Raw genomic sequence first — 19,997 nt, forward strand, 5'->3', positions numbered from 1 at the left:
TGCAGCCTTACTAAATGACCACGGTCTTACGCAAAAAGTCCTCTCACCAACGCATATCAAAGGAAGGACCCTTGGCTGGGTATCCAAACTAAACTGCAACATCAACATTACCAATATTGTCCCACGTCTTGGACAGATCATCACTTAATAAATTTCTCTGCCGCATTAGACCTCCTCAGCCCCAAGCCTAATAACATGGCACCGCCTCTCCCTACCTGAAGTAAGAAGGATATTACTGCTGAAAAACGTATCCCTCTTCTCCTCCCTGCCATCTCTGGAATGGAAAATAACAACCCTGACGCATTGGTAAATACCTTTAACAATGCTATGACTAAGGCACTGGACATGATTGCTCCTGTCAAACTGCGCAAAGCTAGGCAAGTAGCGCACCTGAATGCCTGGTTCACCCCACAACTCAAATCCTTAAGATCACAAAAAAGGAAACTCCAATCCATTTGGCGTCACTCCCCTTCTGAAAATAACAAAAATAACCGAACAGAATTTGCAAAAATGTACAAAAAAGAAATAACCAAAGCCAAAAACAACACCTTCAATCAAAGAATTGAGAAAGCTAAATCCAACACTGAAGAATTATTCTCCATCCTCCGCGAACTAGAATCCCCAATCAAACCAGTAGACAATGCCCCAAAGGATAAAACATGGTGCACCAACATATAAAATGCTCTATCGAACAAAATCGTGTCCTTACAATGTAAAATTGCTATAAAAATAAAAGGCCTCACTACCACTCATTGACCAACAAACTAGCCACCCCTCGGTGTCCAGGACAACCACACCCTTTAGATTCAAGACTCCATACCTGAAACAGAAAAAATAATACTCTCCCTCAAACCTAACTGTAAAGGCGACACGTGCCCAGCACAGCTAATAAAGGAGGCAGCCAGAGACCTAGCCCCGTTTATCTCCAAGCTCATATACTCCTCATTTAAAACGAACACAGTACTGGCCAATCTTAAAGAATCCTGGGTCCTACCATTACTTAAAAAACAAACTCTGGACCCCTCTATCCCTACCAATTACAGACCCATCACCACTGTGCCATTTCTACTTAAAATTTTAGATAGAGCTGCTTACATACCAATTCAGGACTGTCTGGAAGCCAACCACCTACTTGGCTCATGACAATCGGGCTTCCGCCCTCTCCATTGCACTGAAACAGCGCTGTTAGACCTTAAGACACAAATTGAAGAATTAAAGGATAATGGAAAAATAGCTTTGCTACTCCTACTGGACTTGTCGGCAGTGTTCGACTTGGTGGACCATGTAGTGTTATGCAACCACCTCTAATCTGCCGCCAACTTCACCAAAGATGCCATAGCTTGGGTCCAATCCTTCTTAGCTAACCAGACCATGAGTCTTCTCTACGTCAGCCTCTGCCGACCCTATCAAAATAATCTGCGGGGTCCCACAAGGTTCCTGTGTCTCCCCTACTATGTATAATATCTTCACCAAGCCTCGGTTTGACAAGTTGGATAGACTGGGTGTCATCTACACTAATTATGCAGATGACACACAGATCCTCATACCCCTTTCGGGCAACTTCGAGGCGGACTCAGCCTTGGTGAACAAAATATACACCCTCATTCAGCCATGGATGGCATCCCATGGCCTCTGCCTGAATGACAAAAAAACTGAGTTACTAATCTTAGGCTATGTCTTAGCCGGTCAAGTGGCACAGCGAGTAGAGCGCTTGCTTTGACATCCGTGCAGAGCCTGCTAACGCAGGTTCGAATCCCGGCAGGGCCAAACTCAGCCTTTCATCCTTCCGAGGTCGATAAATGAGCACCACACACCGTGGGTAATAAGCAGCGCTCAGATACCTGAGGGTTCGTAGCGCTATATAAGTGCCTAATTATTATTATTATTATTATTATGAAGCCAATATCCAAAAACTCAGCCCAAGCTACACATCCTTTAACATTGATAACAACCCTATCAAGGTGATGTCTGTAGTTAAAACTTTAGGATTCTACTTAGACTTCTCTCTCACTCTCAAAAAGCAAGTCAACTCCCTTGCCTCATCCACAACGTACACTTGCAAACTCAACAGAGCTTCCAGACCATACCTCTCGAGAGCGAGCTGCACCACACTAGCTAATGCTCTTATTATGTCAAGGCTAGATTACTGTAATGCCCTGTACTCGGGAGCCAACAAATACATTACAGACAAGATCCAAAGACTGCAGAATAACGCCCTGAGGGCAGGATTGAACATCCCTTACAGAGAGCATATTACCGAATTCAGGAAGGAGGTTAACTGGCTGAAAATAACAGACAGAATTATCCTCAAAACAGCATCCCTCACCTCCAAATGCCTGAATAACCTAGCACCTACATACCTAATGGATAGAATTACTAGAACTACCACCCACCCTACGAGATCTGCCAACTCATTTATGTTGGAGATTCCCAGGTTCAAACGCTCGACAGCGGGAGGAACCAGCTTCCCTGTTAAAGCGGCACAATGTTGGAAGAAATTACCAGTCGACCTCAGACTAGAACAACCCTACCCTATATTTAAACATAAGATACTCAATTGGCTACACACTAACGACACCTAACTGCCGAACTACACTTCTACCACTCCAGCCCCTACACGACCCTTTGTTTCCACCAAACTACACTGCAGTTTGGTGAACTGTGCACGCATGGTCGTCTGCTCTGTCATATTTGTATGTACCATGGATATACGATAACGCAGACATGTAAGGTTGTATATACAAATGTGTATATGTATGTGTGCAGACACTGATACTCATGATAACGCTTCCTTGACTCACCAAGACCATTGCTTTGTACCTGATGTATCTTGTACCTTGTATTTTGCTCCTATTGCAATCACTGCTCTATGTATTGCTACCTTTGCACTGTAACTAAGTTTTAAGATTTCTTGTCTCTGTTGCGCCCGTCTACCCGAGGGCTTGGTGCGCATTACCAAACAAATAAACACTTTTCAACACAAAATAGCAGGGAAGACTGCTGTCCTCACAGACAGCACAACAGCCATGTTTTAAATAAACAAACAGGGGGGGAACACTCACTAAGTCTGTCCAAACTAGCTCAGAAGATCTGAAATTGGTCTCTAAACAAGGACATCTTCCTCCTGTCACATGTTCCAGGGAACCACAACTGTCTAGCAGACGATTTGAGCAGAAACATACAGCTTCACACAGAACACAAATGGGAGTTACACAGACATTTTACACAACGTCTTTGTTAAGGAGAATTCTCAGGATTTGTGCTAATTCCCTTCTACCTTATAGACCCCCAGCTCTTTTGCTGGACTTTAGGACTTTTAATTTTTATCCTGGAGACCTTTTCCCCACTCTCTCATGTATTCTTTCTGTGATTTGGTCTCTGGAGTCTAACCAACTCCATAGGCATCATCTTTACATTGTGTCACACGGCACCTTCAGTGCAGTGGCACAGGGAAGTCTCTCAGATTTTCCAAAGGTTTAAATTCCTTCTCTTGGAAAAACTACTGTTTCCAAGAGCAGTGAAGTGAAATTGACTTGCCTTTTGTAACTTTCTAGACCCAGCACACACCATCTTCCATAGGGGGCTGGAGGGGTTACTTAGTATCCCCTTTGTCTACTTTCTCATGTAACATTTTTGTTCCCCTTTCTACAATTAATGGCTGATGGCAGTGGCTTACTTTTTTCTACCATTGAGTGTTTCTACTGCGGTTGTCATTGCAGCTGCAGTACAGCACCCATGGGTGCCCATTTTATCCCCAGTCTTCTTTTCTCCCCATTTGTTGTTGGAAAGGCCTTTCTTGAGATTTACTCTGTGTGGCAAATTAGGTTTGGTCCCTTTGTTTGTTTTGTCTTTGGCGGGATTCACAAGTGAAGCCCGCCTCTGGCTCCAGCATGTCTGGCAGGGCAGGAAACATGGGTGCCCGAAACTGAGTGCTTAGTCTCCTTGGTTACAGGAATGCACCCAAAGGAGATTGGCCGGCTGGATGTCCTTGGTGGACAGCCACCTTGTGTGAGTGACGGCTAGGCTTCAATCGAATGGGAGAGACTGCCATAAAAGGCAAGGTCTTTTAGACAGAAGGCAGAGTCGACCACTGGACAAAGGAGTCCGAAGAAGAACTTGGAAGAGACGCTTGCTGCAACTCCTGGACCGTTGGTTTGCCCGGGGAAGCCCTGATGCAGTGCTTAAGCTCCGAATTCACCTCGACTAGAGAAGCCCTGCAAAGGACTACTTCTCCCCTTGGGTTGGTGGGACCAATCGACCCCAAGACAAACTCATGTGGAAATCCTCTGGTTGCTGTCTATACTTCCGTTTGCTGCTGCAGAAACCGAGTGCCAGGGAGAGGAACACCAGAATCGAGTGCATCATCTTTAAGCCAGACCCGAGCTCCAGGAAGATCCTCCAGACTCCCTCAAAGCAGGACTGACCAAGCATGAACCACCTCAACAGATGCTGCACCCCAGAAGCAAGGCAAGCCTACAAGGTGCGCAAGAACTGTGGTGGTGCTATTCGTGAGAACCTGAAACCGCGAAATGCCGCTGATTTGAACTTTGCCCATTGCTGCCGCCGACCTTCGAATCCTAGTGCAGGAGTCCCCAGGCATCCTCCGTCTTGTCCCCACGACTGAGGCACAGGAGCAACAGGAACACAAGCCAGTTGTAACCAATTTCTTCAGACCTAAGGTACTGTAAACTAAGAGGTACTTACCTCTTGTTGTGTAGCATGCTTGCTCTCAGTTGAGACTTGCATTTGCTGCATTTTGCCAAGTTGCTTGTAGCTTTGTTAGCCACAAGCCTCCCAACTTGGGGCCCAACAAGTGATTTCTTTTTCTACAAAACTCCCTTTTTACATTGTGCAAGACTTTTTACTTACCTTCAAGAAGTGCCTTGGCACCTCCAGACTTTTCTTATGTGACATTGGCTGTCCTGGCTCCCTGAAGACACTTCTAACCTCTGAATTTGTGTTTTAACTATCCCTCCAAAATGTCATACATTCTTTACTTGTATAGCTGGGAAAGGGTTAATCTACATAGCATTGGGGGGGTTCAAAGGTGCTTACCTGTTTGAGAAACGTGTTAACCATTATTTCCTTCACTAACTTTTTCCTTTTGACACCAAACTCAGCATTGTACCAGTGATATATCAATGTCCAGTGTCCTAGTTATTGAAGTCCCCTCAGAGTGTAGGAAGTGTCTGTTTGACATTCCAAAATGTAATCTACTGATTTATTGAAACTGAGTGTGTATTTTCGAAGCATATTTAAGTGTTACATATTTGCCCCTTTCTAAAGAAGGCTTACTGAACTGACAAATTAATAAATCATAGTGTAATCAAGAAACCTTGAGTGTAAGTGTTATTTGGATACTTGTCATTGTGAAACTCTGTTGCAACCCTACAGCTCACATTGACCCCTCTTGAGATAAGTCGCTCTTCCAACTTGTGTAGTACATGCTTATACCAAAGGTTGGGTTAACTATTGCCAAGAGGACAAGGCTGGTGCAGTCTCCCACAGGGTACTGCATGCAATCTTGCCTAACAATCTTCAAAGAATTGGGGTGTCCAGGCATAGATGTCTCCAACACAAAGGAATGCAAGAGGCCTTGATTACACATCCATTCTTTGCCACACAAGGTGCAAGGGTAAAGCACTGTGGATCATTTGGTCTGGGATATTTGCATACACTGCACCAGGAACATCTCACAATTATCCTAATTGCTCCACTGTGCGCATGACAAACGCGGCTCTCACACCTGCTCAAAATGTCACTTTGCCCACCAGTCAAACTGCCAAGCCCCTTCAACATGTCACAGCATCAGTGACTGAACTTGGCAACCTAGTTCCTGTGGTCATAGAAATTGGGCACCTAAACCTACCTCTAAGATGCATGGACATCTTAAGAGGCATGTAAACCAAACACAAGGCACTGTTATTTCAACAAATAGAAACGCTTTGTGTTGTGGTGCAAAAGAAGTAATGCCAACCCCATTGACTGTTCAGCTTCTGCTATAATATACCTGCTATACTTGCTGGTCTCAGGGTTAGTGTTTAGCGCTCTCCGCATACACCACCTGACAGAGCTAGGTATCTTGGTGGAGGGTTCCTGTGGTCAATGCTTTCATGGAAGGGGTCAAAAGACTATGTCCAATTTCAACTCCACCCCCTGGAGTGGGACTTAAATGTCATCCTTACAAAGCTTATGGGACTACTTTTGAACCTATGCATATATCTAGTCTTAAGCACCTGACCTATAAGAATGCTTTTCTAATAGCCATCACTCCAATAAGACGAGTCAGTGAACTGCAAGCACCTTTCAGTTAAAGTTCCGTTTGTTACCATTCACAAAGACAAAACAGTGTTGATTTTCCCCGAAATGTATTGTCAAATTTCATGTTGGTCAATAGAACTTCCAGCATTCTTTCAAAACCCCGGTCCAGCTATACACTAGTTGTTAGGAGGGTGGTAATGTACTGTCTGAATAAAACAAACCCAATAAGGAAGACGGATCAATTCTTTGTCTCCTTAGCTGCTGGAAGAGAAGGGGATCCGGTCTCTAATTTAGCTATCTCAAGATGCATTGTAAATTGCATCCAACTTTCCTACTCTCTGGCCAAGAAAAACGTTACCATTTACACCCAGAACACACTCAACTCGAGGTACTGGTGGTACTCTAGCATTAATTGCAAATTCATTGTGCCATTAGACCCTATTTTCAAAGTAGCAACATGGAGCTCAATTCACACTTTCATGCAGCATTACTGCGTGAATTCTCAAGCAAGGAGTGATTCTCAGGTGGGACAAGCAGTGTTAAGACATCTTTTTGCCGATGTACCTTCTAACAACCCCCACTTCCTTCTCTGGGTAGTGTCTTTCAAATTGTTGTATCTGCTTAGATTCACATGTGCCCACCCTGCCTCACCTCCTGGAGTTGAAGGTACATAGACATCTTAAACCTTTTTGTACTTTCCTGTACTCTTGTGTACACTTCATGTCTGAAAGAAAACAATCTGAGGACCTCGACGTGTGAAGGTCCATAGGTACAGTTTGTCACGCTAGGGATATTATTACAGACACGCCCCGCCGGCACCCCTTTCCAAAACTCGAAATAAGTTATGCAATGCTCTGCATCAGCCGCTAAATGTCAACCTATGCAACGGATGTGGATCTAAGCAGATACAAGCATCAGAAAGACGATGAAGGCGGTGTACAATCTGTGGCAGAGCCAGAGAGCGGGCAGGTGGGGGGTAGCTGTCATCCCTTGTCTCCTCCTGGTGCCCAGTGATGCACTCGGCCTCCCGCTGGTGCCCTATTATCCACGCCCCTGACACCAAAAGATGACTCTGCTACTGGGGCACACTGTACATGTTCACCCAATATGTTTATGTGGACCCACTAGGTGGCCACGGCCAACATGTCTTTTGAGCCCACTAGCAAGGGCCTTTGCTCCTGGCCAGTGGGCACGGCCGCAAAATGCTACTGGGCCACTAGCCATGGCCTTCAACAGGAAGTATCCCTGGAGAACCATTTTGAACTGCCAGCAGGACTCTGGGGGAAGTTTCCTAGTGGAACTTTGAAGGGAAATCCATAAGGGCCGTATGAATATGGCTCGTTGAAATCCCCTTGGTCACATCATGTTCAGGTCAGAGTGTAAGGGTCAGCTTAAGGTTTGAACACAGGATGCAGGCCGCTCTTTTGTTTAACATCCTGACAGACATTCCCTTGTTTTGTTGAGGCAGGGAACCCCCTCTTAGGATTAGGGACAGGTAGGATACCCCCCCAACCCTCTTATTGTTTTGAGAAATAGGTCTATAGCCAATACCTAACATGCCACTGTGAGCAAGTCTTACTCCTGATCCCTTACACTACCGATAAGGTACGTTGAGCTATTAATGCATAATCTTACACCATTGGCAAAGCTAAAATTAAAGCTACAGCGGCCATTGCCCTATTAACAAAACTTATTAAAGGGGGATCTATTACCCTAAGGACAAAATGAGGTGCTTAAAAAGCACCCCTGTCTTATTTACTAAAAAGGGTTGTAGTGTCAGGAAGGCTTCAGTAGAAGTCCCTTTGGCCACACAGAGGTCAAGGTTCCTAGAAATAACGAAAAGCAAAAAGTGTAGAGCTAAAACGGGACAGAAAGACCCCTGGGAACTGAATGTGTGCTCAAACAGTCACATTGGCTTTCTCTTGGAGTATTCAGCAAATATAGTGGCCGTATACCGCCAAGTTATTGTTTGGTGAAAGGCTTCCCGAGAATGTCCATGATACGCCATATGAACACAATAACTTTGTGTCGGATATATTTGTTTTTTGTTTTCATTTTTATGCTTCATTCCCTCGTCTAGTGAGACCACCAGCACTTTTTATTCGACTTCTGGACCTTTTTCTTCCAATACTGAATGAGTGGAGCCTTTTTCCCCCTCATTCATTCTTGTGGACTCTGTCTTTTGGATCTCTTTTTCCTTATATTCTACCTGTACTATGGAGTATGTCTGCTCCATAGCTCTTAAAGGCATATTGTGTTTTAGTACGGAAGCACACGACTCCTTATGGGCAACTGCTCCTGTGTTGCTGGAGTGCTGATTCGTGTGTTTGGGAGTTTGCCCATACACGTACACCCAGGTCTGATTGCTGTGTCCTTCTCTGAAGCCCCTGATCCTTTTCCCTGCAAAGAATGTTACGTACTTGCTACTGAAGACTTCTTCTGGAACCTTTGACTTTCTACACCTCGTGCCTTACCTGTTTTGCCCTCCAATCTGACTGCGACATTCATAACTAGATGGGAATGGATTTCTCAAGTGCCTGGCGTCTGTGAAATAATTGCAAATATTTACCTGCTTTGTTGGTTTCATCAGTTTTTACCTGAAACGGATGTTCTAAAAGTTATTGCAGAAGTATTTTACTTCCCTTTTGGCTTGCATAGTGCCGTTCTACAAGTATTGGACACGTGAATACTTACTGTGAAGATTGCATTGGCACTTCTATGCATTTACCTTTCTTAATAATTACATAACCTTATTGTATATATAAAAGAAACCATTATTGTGATGTAACCTCTAGTGTGTCTGTGTTTCTTTGGCATATGTATGTACTCTTAAGTTCGTTGTGCCACCTACAGCCCTTGCTCCTAAAACCAGCCTGGCTGCTCAGCCATTGCTACCAATAAAACATGTGTGGTTCAGGCATATACTAAGAGTTGGATCCCTGTGTCCCATGTTTGAGTCTTATAAAATCCTACATCAGGTGGACATTTGTAAAACTCCCTAAAACTTTGTTTTGGCAGAAAGATCGTGGAAGTCTTCTAAATGAGCAATCGCAAACCTAGCTCCTCTGAATGAAAATCCTGATCTGAGAACAGCAGTTTGGCTCTTACTGCACGTTTGGGTTTAGCAGCATCTTTGGAGCTGCTGGGAGATTACCCCAAGTGAAGAGATGTACTTTTTAGGGTTGAAAATAGAAGCCTGGGTTTGCTGATGAGCAGCAATGCGTTGCACAACCCCCTGCAGTGCCAATGAGGCAGAACAGCTAGGGTTCTGTGAATGAAATAGGATTTTGAAAAGAAGAAATGACCCGGTGCCCTCTTTATTAATGCTATTAAGGATGTTGTTTGCATGGGTTCGGCTGTCACATGCGTTGCTTTTTCTCTCCATCAGACAGCGGCTTCTTCTCCTTTGTCAACAGCCATTCCCTGTCATTGGTGGGGAAGTTGACCATCAGCGCCGCCTTTAACATCGTTTACATCTTTACATCCGAGCTCTATCCCACAGTCATCAGGTAAGCCAAGTCTGCCTTTTGTATTGTTTTTAGAATATGTCGGACGGATAAGATTAACTTGGGCAAACAACCCCCAAATATCTTGCATGAGTGTCCTTGGCCTACAGCATACATCCCTCTGCCTTGGTTTGAGACAGGGTACTATTTTTGTGTTTCATTGTATTATCATCAATAGGGTATTTATTGAGCACAGACCTAGGTTCGAGAAGCAACTGAGCGCTTTACAATTATAGGGGGGAAAGGGAGGTGGAGGCCAGGCAATTTGGCAGCAAGGGATCTTCAAGCGACCAGGGCACGAAGAAATGGTGATCAGATCACTGTCTCGGGCAGGGTGGGGAGTGGAGGGTGTGTGAATCTAGGTGTTAGGGGTGAACCATTCCTTGAAGAGGAGGGGATCTTAAGCCCCTTCCTGAACTGCAGAAGCAAGGGGCTGAGTCTGATGTCGACGGGGAGGATGGGTACAGCTAGTATGATATTTTACAACCCTCTGAAAATGTCAGCTCAGCTTCATCGTATCGCCAAGAAGTTCATTGAAGCAGGGTATATCGGACTGTCCTAGCCAGGTCAATACCTTGGTGTTTCAACAAACTGAGCCAGGCAAAGAAATCAATAGATTTCTGAGCGGTTTAACCTGGAAAAACATAGTTGTCTCTGAGAGTACCATCCCTATTAATACAATACATTTTGAGGGGGTTTACCTGAAAACACCAGTATCTTGTCCATTCAGTATCTGAAAGGTGATCTGACGTTTGGCCAGGCTATTATGAGAAATATTTCAGTCCAAGTAGGATCTTTAAAACCTCTGCCAGGCTACTTCATCTGAGAGTTTAGAACCTGAGCTGTGCCGACATCTCTAGACCCTCTTTTTCCAACCTTTGAGGACTGCCAATGAAGGAATAACTGTGTGCTGCAGCAGGAGACTTGGGAACTCTAGTTGGAACTCCTTGTTTGAAACGCCTTCCCTTTAGTACCATACGGACACTCGAGCATTAGGCTTCACTTTGAATGAACTTACTGGGTAAGTGCTGGAGCAATGCATGGAAACACTTCAAAACCAACATGAACTTGAAGCTCTGCAAATCAGATTAAAGAATGCTTCACTGCAACGAAACGGGAGAGTGGGAAAATGTATTCTTCCTCAGACGCATGCTAGCATATGGGGAGTGATTTAATCAGCCGTACAAGCCTCACCAGATCAAGGCTAAGCGAGGCATGTGCAGGTTTAGTCCTGGCCACATCCATGGGTAGCAAGCGGAGGAGTCGCCTATACAGGTTTAGTCCTCACTGGATTTATGGGGGGAGCTGAGGGGCATGTGCAGGTTTAGTCCTCGCCACATCCATGAGTAGCAAGCTGAGGAGTCGCCTATGCAGGTTTAGTCCTCGCCTCATCCATGGGTAGCAAGCGGAGGAGTCGCCTATGCAGGTTTAGTCCTCACTGGATTTATGGGGGGAGCTGAGGAGGGGCATGTGCAGGTTTAGTCCTCGCCACATCCATGGGTAGCAAGCGGAGGAGTCGCCTATGCAGGTTTAGTCCTCGTCACATCCATGGGTAGCAAGCAGAGGAGTCGCCTATGCAGGTTTAGTCCTCGCCACATCCATGGGTAGAAAGCGGAGGAGTCGCCTATGCAGGTTTAGTCTTCACTGGATTTATGGGGGGAGCTGAGGAGGGGCATGTGCAGGTTTAGTCCTCGCCACATCCATGGGTAGCAAGCGGAGGAGTCGCCTATGCAGGTTTAGTCCTCGCCACATCCATGGGTAGCAAGCGGAGGAGTCGCCTATGCAGGTTTAGTCCTCGTCACATCCATGGGTAGCAAGCAGAGGAGTCGCCTATGCAGGTTTAGTCCTCGCCACATCCATGGGTAGCAAGCGGAGGAGTCTCCTATGCAGGTTTAGTCCTCGCCACATCCATGGGTAGCAAGCGGAGTCGCCGCCTATGCAGATTTAGTCCTCGCCACATCCATGGGTAGCAAGAGGAGGAGTCGCCTATGCAGGTTTAGTCCTCGCCACATCCATGGGTAGCAAGCGGAGGAGTCGCCTATGCAGGTGTAGTGCTCACTGGATCAATCACGAGTAAACGGGGGCAAAGCCTCTGGGGGTTTAGTTCTCACCAGACCATGAGAAGGCCGACTAGGACCGCCATGTGCAGTTTCAGCTCCAGAAGCAGACTGCCAATCTGCTGTGTAGAAAGCAGCAGTGGCGTCTGAGCAGAAAGGACGGCAGATTACAGAAAGTGAAGTTAAATCCTAGTATGCCTCTTCTTGAATTTTCTTTTCCTTTTGGCATTTCCAATCCTCCTTCTCTACAGGAAGGCATAGTCCGTGTTGCTTCCAAAGATCCTGTGACTTATGGTCACTGTAGTCTTCAGGCAGCCAGGAACCAGCACCCCCACATTACCACATGTTTCAACCTCTGGGGGCTAGGGTGAGGGAATAGTCAGGAATTTGTTATTCCTTAGTGGGGCGTTAGATAGCCATGGTGCTGCCTCCCAGGATTCTGGAACTGTAGAATAATATGCTTTCTTTGGGCAGTGAGGAATGCCCACCAGATCCCAGCTATATTCACCTTTATTGTCCAGTATGTCTTTTTATTTGTGATCTTTAGATCACTGATTATCCCCTTATTACCACCACTGAGGTTGAACCATTTGGTAATGGGGAAGAGTTGGTTCCTGGCTCCCTGAATCTGACTGCAGTGACCAGAATTCCGAGTGCTGAACCTGAGAACTACAGTGTCCAGAAATCTCAGTAATCGTGGGGTTTACACTTACACACCTGAGCTGTCTTCCCGAAGAGGGCATCGAAAGTAGAAGCACACTGAAGAAGTGTAGTGGGCTGTAAAGGTAACGTTAGTACATTCTCACCCGACCAATAAAGCAGTTCCGCAGCTTCCTTGAGCAGCTGTCATTCACCCTGTCTACCTTCGGAATAATAGTTTATTGGCATGATGATAAGAGCGCTGAAGAGAGGCTTTGCATTGCCTTTATACTTGTGCTTCTTACAGATATTACCCCCGATGGCCATGTACTTCATTGTCCTGGCAGTAACTCCTTACTGGTGGAGACTGGCTGCCTCTCTGTTTTTTCTGTGATGCACAATACCCACCCACGTGTCCAATGTATCCATATTCACTGAAAAGACTTATTTCATCATTGTGGCTTCAGTTCGCAGATGAGTCGCAAATTCCTGTTACAGAACATCCAAATCCCCAACTTTGGCTTTTGTTTGGGAGTCTGGTATATTCAGGAGCCCAAGTGCCTTTCTTCAAACAATGCACAAACTGCTTTTAATAAGGGACAGTTTCCAAGAAGGGCTAGAATGTGTTTCTGGGTCTTGTCCCCATGCAACCTTCTGTTAGTCACTGTCTTGGTCACTAAGGGAAACAGTTTACCACTGTCCACCACATGCCCTATGTGGACGTCACTGCCCTTGACTACATGACACTTGATGCGCTGGAGGGTAAAGATGGCCTTCTGGAATTTGAAGTATGCTGCGCTCAGATATTGTCGATGTTCAGGCCTCGTCTGGATGAACAAAGCAATACCATCCAGGCCTGGCATGTTGAAGATGTTGCGTACGTACAGCACACGGATCATCAATTGCTGGAAGGTGTTAGTTCTTATTCGTAAAGGACATGAATTGACACAAGCCCTCTGTGGCTTGGAAGACCGATCTAGCCCCAATGTCGCTCAATCAGTCCACTCACTGGCACAGGATCTAAAGTCGACTGATGCCAAATGATACCCAGGTAATGGGTGACAGTTGATCTAGGACCTGGGTAAGCATCACATTTGGTGATACAGCGCAGGACCAAATAGTTAACACATGATGACCGGAGCAAGTGAACTGTTCCAGGGACTTCAGGAACCCCGACTACAAGAAATGGTCAACATATCTTTGGCCCATATTCACTTTCTCTCTTTCTGTCCCAGCTACCTGGCATGCCATTTTGATGGGGCTGTTCCAGAGTCCACAGGCTTGTGCAAAGGTTCATCCTGTATGGGGTCAGTGACAGCAGGCTTTGAAACTCCTGTAGGTTGCAGATCTCAAAACTATGAGAAGGGAGGTTTGACCAGCCCCTCACATTGAGTAGGCGCTATCTGCTGAATCAGCAGTGCTGCATAGAAACATGACTTTGCATCCCTTTTCTCAGCGCTGTTAATATGAGATGCATTATTTGAGGCAGCCAATTGTTTGCTGTGTCAAAGCACTGTCACATCAGTGACTGTGCAGGATCACCTAAGGTCATATCCACTAAGCCTCACTGACTCCTGGCCTTGTTAGAGAGATGGCCCTTGTCTTTTGGTGTGGAGGGGCCCCTCTGTCCCTTTTGACTATCGCCCATGTATTGTTGCTCCAATGCATCTGCTCTCCTAGGATGCTGCTAGTGTCCCTGTGCAGTGGCATCATCTTATCTGGCTTGCCCATCCTTGTATCAGACAGCTTGAACTCCCCTTCACCAGGGCACTTGAACCTCAGTGAATAGGGCATATCCTCTGTAGTAAACTGCCTGGCATCCCGGTGTAGAAGCAGGGGCCAGGGCGCATCTAGATTCTGTTGGACTAGGGCATCCAGTTTGATGAAGCACAGCATGAGGCCGGGGACAGGCCCTGTGTAGATTCTGTTCCACCCTGCTAGAAATCGGAGCATTCTGCATGGAGTGGAGTTCAATTGCTTTTGAGTTTGGGATGGTGCCAGTGCGCTACTTGACAATGGCAGTTCCATATCCGACACCACATTGGACAGACTTCTCATCTAGCTGACCATTCCTAATTAGCACCCTTTGGGGGGAGCCAACCAATCAGAAGGCTAAGAAAGTGGGTTTATTACTGCCAATCTAGCCCATGTTCTAAGCAGCCTGATAGCCGGTTCACCTGCCCGCCCGCCATCTCCCCCACCCTCTGTTCCCTTTTTTTCAATCCCACCCTTCCCACTTAACACATTTTGGCAGCAGCGAGTTCCTCCGGCAAGCTGCTGCTGCCCCTCCTGCTCTGCCCCGTTTGGCCACCAGGGAAATGGAAGAGGGGCTCCATACGGAGCCCCGCCTTTCTTTTCCATGACTACCATATTTTTCTAGTATTTTCTTTGTGAACAGGATGCCGCGAGGCGACCCATTCACAGAAAGAAAATAATATAAATTAGCCCCGTTCCAGCACATGAAACGGGTGCTAATAGCATTAACCACCTGTTCCAAGAGCTGGAATGGGTGGTAATGTCCTGTGGCCCTCGTTAAACACCCCTGCTATACTCAGGCCTTTAATTCGAGCCCTCGGCAGATACCACCTGTTTCAGCCCTTGGAATGGGTGGTTAATGCTTAAAAATGATGCTACCCACTGCCTGGGTAGTTTAATACTGGAGGATTATTGCCTCCATATGCTAGGTGGCGCTCTGTTTCCTGCAAAATCTTCATTCGTCCTCTGTGCGACATTATTTTCTGAATCCCCAGGCTCCTTGAAGTTCTCGATATCCTTTTGTGCCGTGAAATAAAATTTGAAGACTGCATCGACCAAAGGAAGCCTTTGGGGTGTCAGCAGGAATAGAAAGATCCGGTGTAGAAGCCTCTGCTGATGGACGGCCATCTGTGTGACTGTGACAGTAAGGGTTGGTCCGCATGAAGGGTGATTCATGCTTAGACACTGGTGGCGTGCCCCAGGAGAGCGACAACGAGATCTGTAAGTCACCAACATCCCTGGAGACCAACATAAGAACGTTGTATTGGAAACTTCATGGAATCCTCATGGGCACGTTCTGGTCCGATATGCCCAGGCATGGCCTCATATCCACAAGGGAAGCCTTCTCTGCCCAAATAGAGCCATCTCTTGTCCATACAATCGCATAAGCCAGGCACAGGCCCGCGTGCCTAGGCACCTTCTCATCTGCCTAGGTACGACCCCAGATACAGAATATGCCCAGATACAGTATCTCTGCCCACTCTGGTTCCTTCTACCATGTTTATTTTTCTCCATGCCAAGGGGTTCAGCAACATGACACCTTCCTGGCAGTGCAGAGATCAGTGTGTGGGCATAATTTCAACCTTCCCACCTCTTTTCCACCAAAGGCAATAGAAGATTACTAGTCAGATAGGGAGAGCGGACGTGGTGCCCAGTACTGGAGCCTGCAGCAGCTGAGCAGGAGTGCCACTGGCAGGAAAACATTCCCAGAGCAATTTGGCTCTTTTATCCCTTCTCTGGGCTCCACGCATGGTTTCATGCTGTGGATTCTCAGGATTCTGGCAGTATCTGTGGTCAGAGCTTTTCCTCCCTGTGCCCACTTGCTGATTACCTAGCAGAAGGATGAAACAAACCATCTCTTCCCAGGGCAAGGTAAGCCTTCTACCATCAGTAACAAATATAAAAGGGTTCATTTGTTGTGGTTGTGTACAAGTCTGGGCAGAGAGCACATGGTAGAAGCTATCTTTCACGGTATGCACGTAGATTCTATGACAAGACAGGAGGCTCATATTATGCATTACAATCTTTACTCTGAAACCACAGCAGCAAAGAAAATACTTTTACAAACAAAAAGTTTCCACAACAGAACTAGATAGAGTTCAATGTCAATGTATGGGGAACTCCCCAAACCATCATGGAGGACAGGTCATGCCCTGCAGGGGACCAATGAGCACGGACCCTCCTCTACATATGTCCATTACTCTAACCCCAACCCCTCTTTCTTTGCTGCTGAAATCCACAAGCTAAGTCACTCCTCATAGTTCTTGACTTCGTGTTGAATTTATGGAGTTTAGAGTGTTATTTTCTGTTATTTATGTATATTGAAAGTGATTTATTGCACTGTACCAGTGAAAGAGTGTTGTATTTTCTTGTACTATGAGTAATTGTACAGTGTGCAGCGTTTTCGCCGTGTTCAGTGTAATCACAGTCACCTGCCTCATAAATCTCAGGCGGCGACACGTGGGATTCTTTCCCTTCAGGGGAGGTTTGTTTATTTTAGCGCGGCTGCCTCCAGTCTCCGGAGCCAGCGCGCTCTGCCCACGTGTGTTTTAACATTCTTTCTCCTCAGGGGAAGTGTGGGTTCTCTCACATAGCTCACTGCACTAGGATCCAGCTTGGGGTAATAACATGGCCTGTTACACAGGTTCGTATGCTACCTTCGGTGTTTAACTTGTGTGTAATAATAACATGGCAAGTCCAGTGCGCATTGCCCATATGTTTGTCACGGTGGCAATACAGCTCCATGTAGTTTCATTTCTCTTCACATGCGTCGCGTGTGTGTGTGTGTTTGTGTGTGTGGTTTTCTTTTATACGCTGCTCGCGTTTGAAACCAAATGCACACAGGTCAGGTATGTTCTTGGGACCCGGCTGGGAGGCAGTTTGCTAGGCCCTCATTTCGTTGGTGTAGCTCGTTAATGAGCATTTCTATTATATTCCTTAGTATATATATATATGAAGGCTTCTGTTTCAGCACACAAGCGACATAGCTCAAGGGGAAGGTTGCCGGTTTACCATACTGAGGGAGCTGGGTTCGCTGCCCGCCATTGCAAGTGTACACATATGGATGTGTATTTATATGTATATGTAGTTACATGTGTATATATATATATATATATATATATATATATATTTAAAAGTGGATATTTTATGTCATGTTTTAATTTGATATGTTCAGCTTATATTTACACCAGTTCGCCTACGGAAGAGCCTCATATGCTGCCATTCTGCTGGTTTTATTTATTTATTTATTTATTTAAGTGCGGCTCACGGCATGGGTGATTTGCCTTCACTGTAGGTGCCATACCCTGTTTCGGTTTCAGGTTCTGCCCAAGTTCTATTGCGAGGTTAACCCCTCGTCTGCTGCTGATTTCCACACCCTGCTGGGGTGAGCAGTTTCAGGTACATTGGCTCAGTGTATTCCTCCCTTAAACTTGGCAGTTTTGTTTAAGGGCGGCTGGTGGCAAATGTCTTTTTCTCCCAGGTTAAGTATCGTCACCTGCTCGGGGGCGGGTCTTGCCTGTGTTTTTTGCTGCGAGGTGGCCCCTCATATACGCCTGGTTCCACACCCTGCTAGGGTGAGCAGTTTGCGGTACACTTCTCAGTGTTTCCTCCCTTAAAGTTGGCAACTTTGATGATTACAGTAACTGGTATGTGCCATACCCTGCTCGAGTTCAGGTTTTGCCTGAGTTCTAATGTGAGGTTACCCCTCGTGTACTGCTGGTTATCACGCCCTGCTCGGGCGAGCAGTTGGAGGTGCACTTGTTCAGTGTTTTTCCTCCCTTAAGGTTGGCAACTTTGCTTAAGTGCTGCATATGGCGGATGTCATTGTTTTTTCTGTAAACATACCATAACCTGCTCGGTTTCAGGTTTTGCCTGAGTTTTACGGCGAGGTGCCCCCTCGTGTACTGCTCGTTGCCACACCCTGCTAGGGTGAGCAGTTGAGATGCACTAACTCAGTGTACTTTGATAAACAATATGTTTAAGTGATGACTGGAACACATTGGCATCTTCAGAAAGGTCTGTAGCCTGCATAGCTCAGTAGGTATCAGCTTCTATAAAGGCCGGGGGTCCGGACCCCTGTGAGGGCGTAACCCCTCTTCTTTGGATATCTTATATATATATTTTATATATTTTATATTATTTATTGAGTACTTTAAAGAAAAGAGTGTATAAAGGTTGTTGTACACAGACCCATAATGGGGGGTCTTACCTTCCTCTCTAGCCATCACTCTGGTGTTAACCTTCGTCTTTTAGTTAAAATTCTGTCGCCCTTTACCTTAGTTAGTTGCAGGACAACTCAGTCCTTTCCTTAGGTTTGCTTTCCCCGATATCAATTGCTCCACCCAATACCGGGGCTGGTTAAGCTGCAGTATTTTTCTCCCAACATAAGGATGAAAAGATGATGCGATTTGCCTCTATTGAGGTCTGCAGGACTCGAGGCTCTCTTCAGTGGGGACGTGTTTCCCTTACTATGTGTCCCATGGACATTCATTATTCTATTGGACTATTGGTGGAGACAGGGTCAGCTCGAGGGTAACTGTTCAGTTTGTTGCATGGCAACTTGAGCAACCATGTTCTACTTGGAGGAAGTGTTTGGAAACACTTGATGGTTTTGGATAGCCGAATGGCCAAATAATAACTTTATGGCACCTGCCCATGTTTCCTCCCAAAGCTTGGCCTATGGTTCAGCTAACCGTCTAACAGTGTGTTGCAATTTCTCCTCTGCTCGAGGAGTTTAAGCAGGTTTCTGTACCCTCTAGAGCGTTGCTTGACCTCTTTCGGTGTGTGTGTATATATATATATATATATATATATATATATATATTTATATATATATAATTTTCTACAGTGCAGCGAATAGAGTGCTGTTTTTCATATTAGTGCTGACCCTACTGATACAGATTCCTAATTTTGGAAAGGTTTGAATAAGTCTTTATCCTGCTGAGATCGATAAGTGAACACCTCTCTCCACACTGTTCATAGTAGTGATAAGCACCACTCGTATACCTGTGGGTTCGTAGTACTATATATGTACTGTTTTGCTATGGACAATGTGTTTAATTTTTTTCCTTCACCTGATTCCTTAGTGGCCAGTCACCCTCACACGAATACAGCAACTCAGACCTCAGGGTTTGTGGGGACAGTGTCCCTGATTTTCTTTCACAGCCCTACATTTGCGGGGCATTAATAATTATACAGGAGTCTTTTTCCCCCTCATTCCCTTTCTCGCCATCCCTCGGGGAGATTGCATTATGATATACACCTCTTGTTGCTCCCGATGGTTTCTGTTTCCTTTTTACAGGAGTTCTGGCTCGTGACCTGTGCAAACTCGCACTGTGCATTTCCCTCTCGCCAGTTCTTTTCCTTTGCGCAAATTCCTGGTATTTCAATAAGTTAAGCGGAGCCTGTCCACGGTCAGGGGATTGGTTAGAGGGGTTAGAATGTATTTATTTCTCTTAAGGATGTAAAGTGGGGCCTTAATGGTCCTCAGGATAGCCTTCTTCTAGGTTGCAAGGTTTTCCCTTGGATAAGTGAGCGGAGGGTTCTCCTCATTTGTGAAGGCTTAATATCCCTTGGTGGGATAGAGGGGTCTGGGAGTGATACTAATCTCCCATCCAAGTTATTAAGACCCTCTATCACGATGCGTTCCAGCGTCTCTACATTAACTATCAGAAGGTGTCTGCCAGTACGATTCTCAAAGGGCTGGGATATGTATGTTTACTTAGTGACTTGATTCTCCTAGTCACCTGCTTTTTTCACAAGAGTTTGTTTTTGCAAT

At 45.8% G+C, this 19,997-nt stretch overlaps 1 protein-coding gene across 2 annotated transcripts in view; it reads left to right on the forward strand.

Annotated features, from left to right (window-relative positions):
- Positions 1-19,997, forward strand: part of SLC22A15 (solute carrier family 22 member 15) — a 398,229-nt gene that overhangs the window by 345,484 nt on the left and 32,748 nt on the right. For both annotated transcript variants that reach the window (XM_069635638.1, XM_069635639.1), the window contains exon 9: positions 9,650-9,770. In XM_069635638.1, the coding sequence (XP_069491739.1) occupies positions 9,650-9,770 (121 nt within the window). The remainder of the gene's footprint in view (positions 1-9,649; positions 9,771-19,997) is intronic.

The sequence above is a fragment of the Ambystoma mexicanum genome, chromosome 7p (assembly GCF_040938575.1).
Source record: "Ambystoma mexicanum isolate Mex_15411 chromosome 7p, UKY_AmexF1_1, whole genome shotgun sequence".
Taxonomy (NCBI): Eukaryota; Metazoa; Chordata; class Amphibia; order Caudata; family Ambystomatidae; genus Ambystoma; species Ambystoma mexicanum.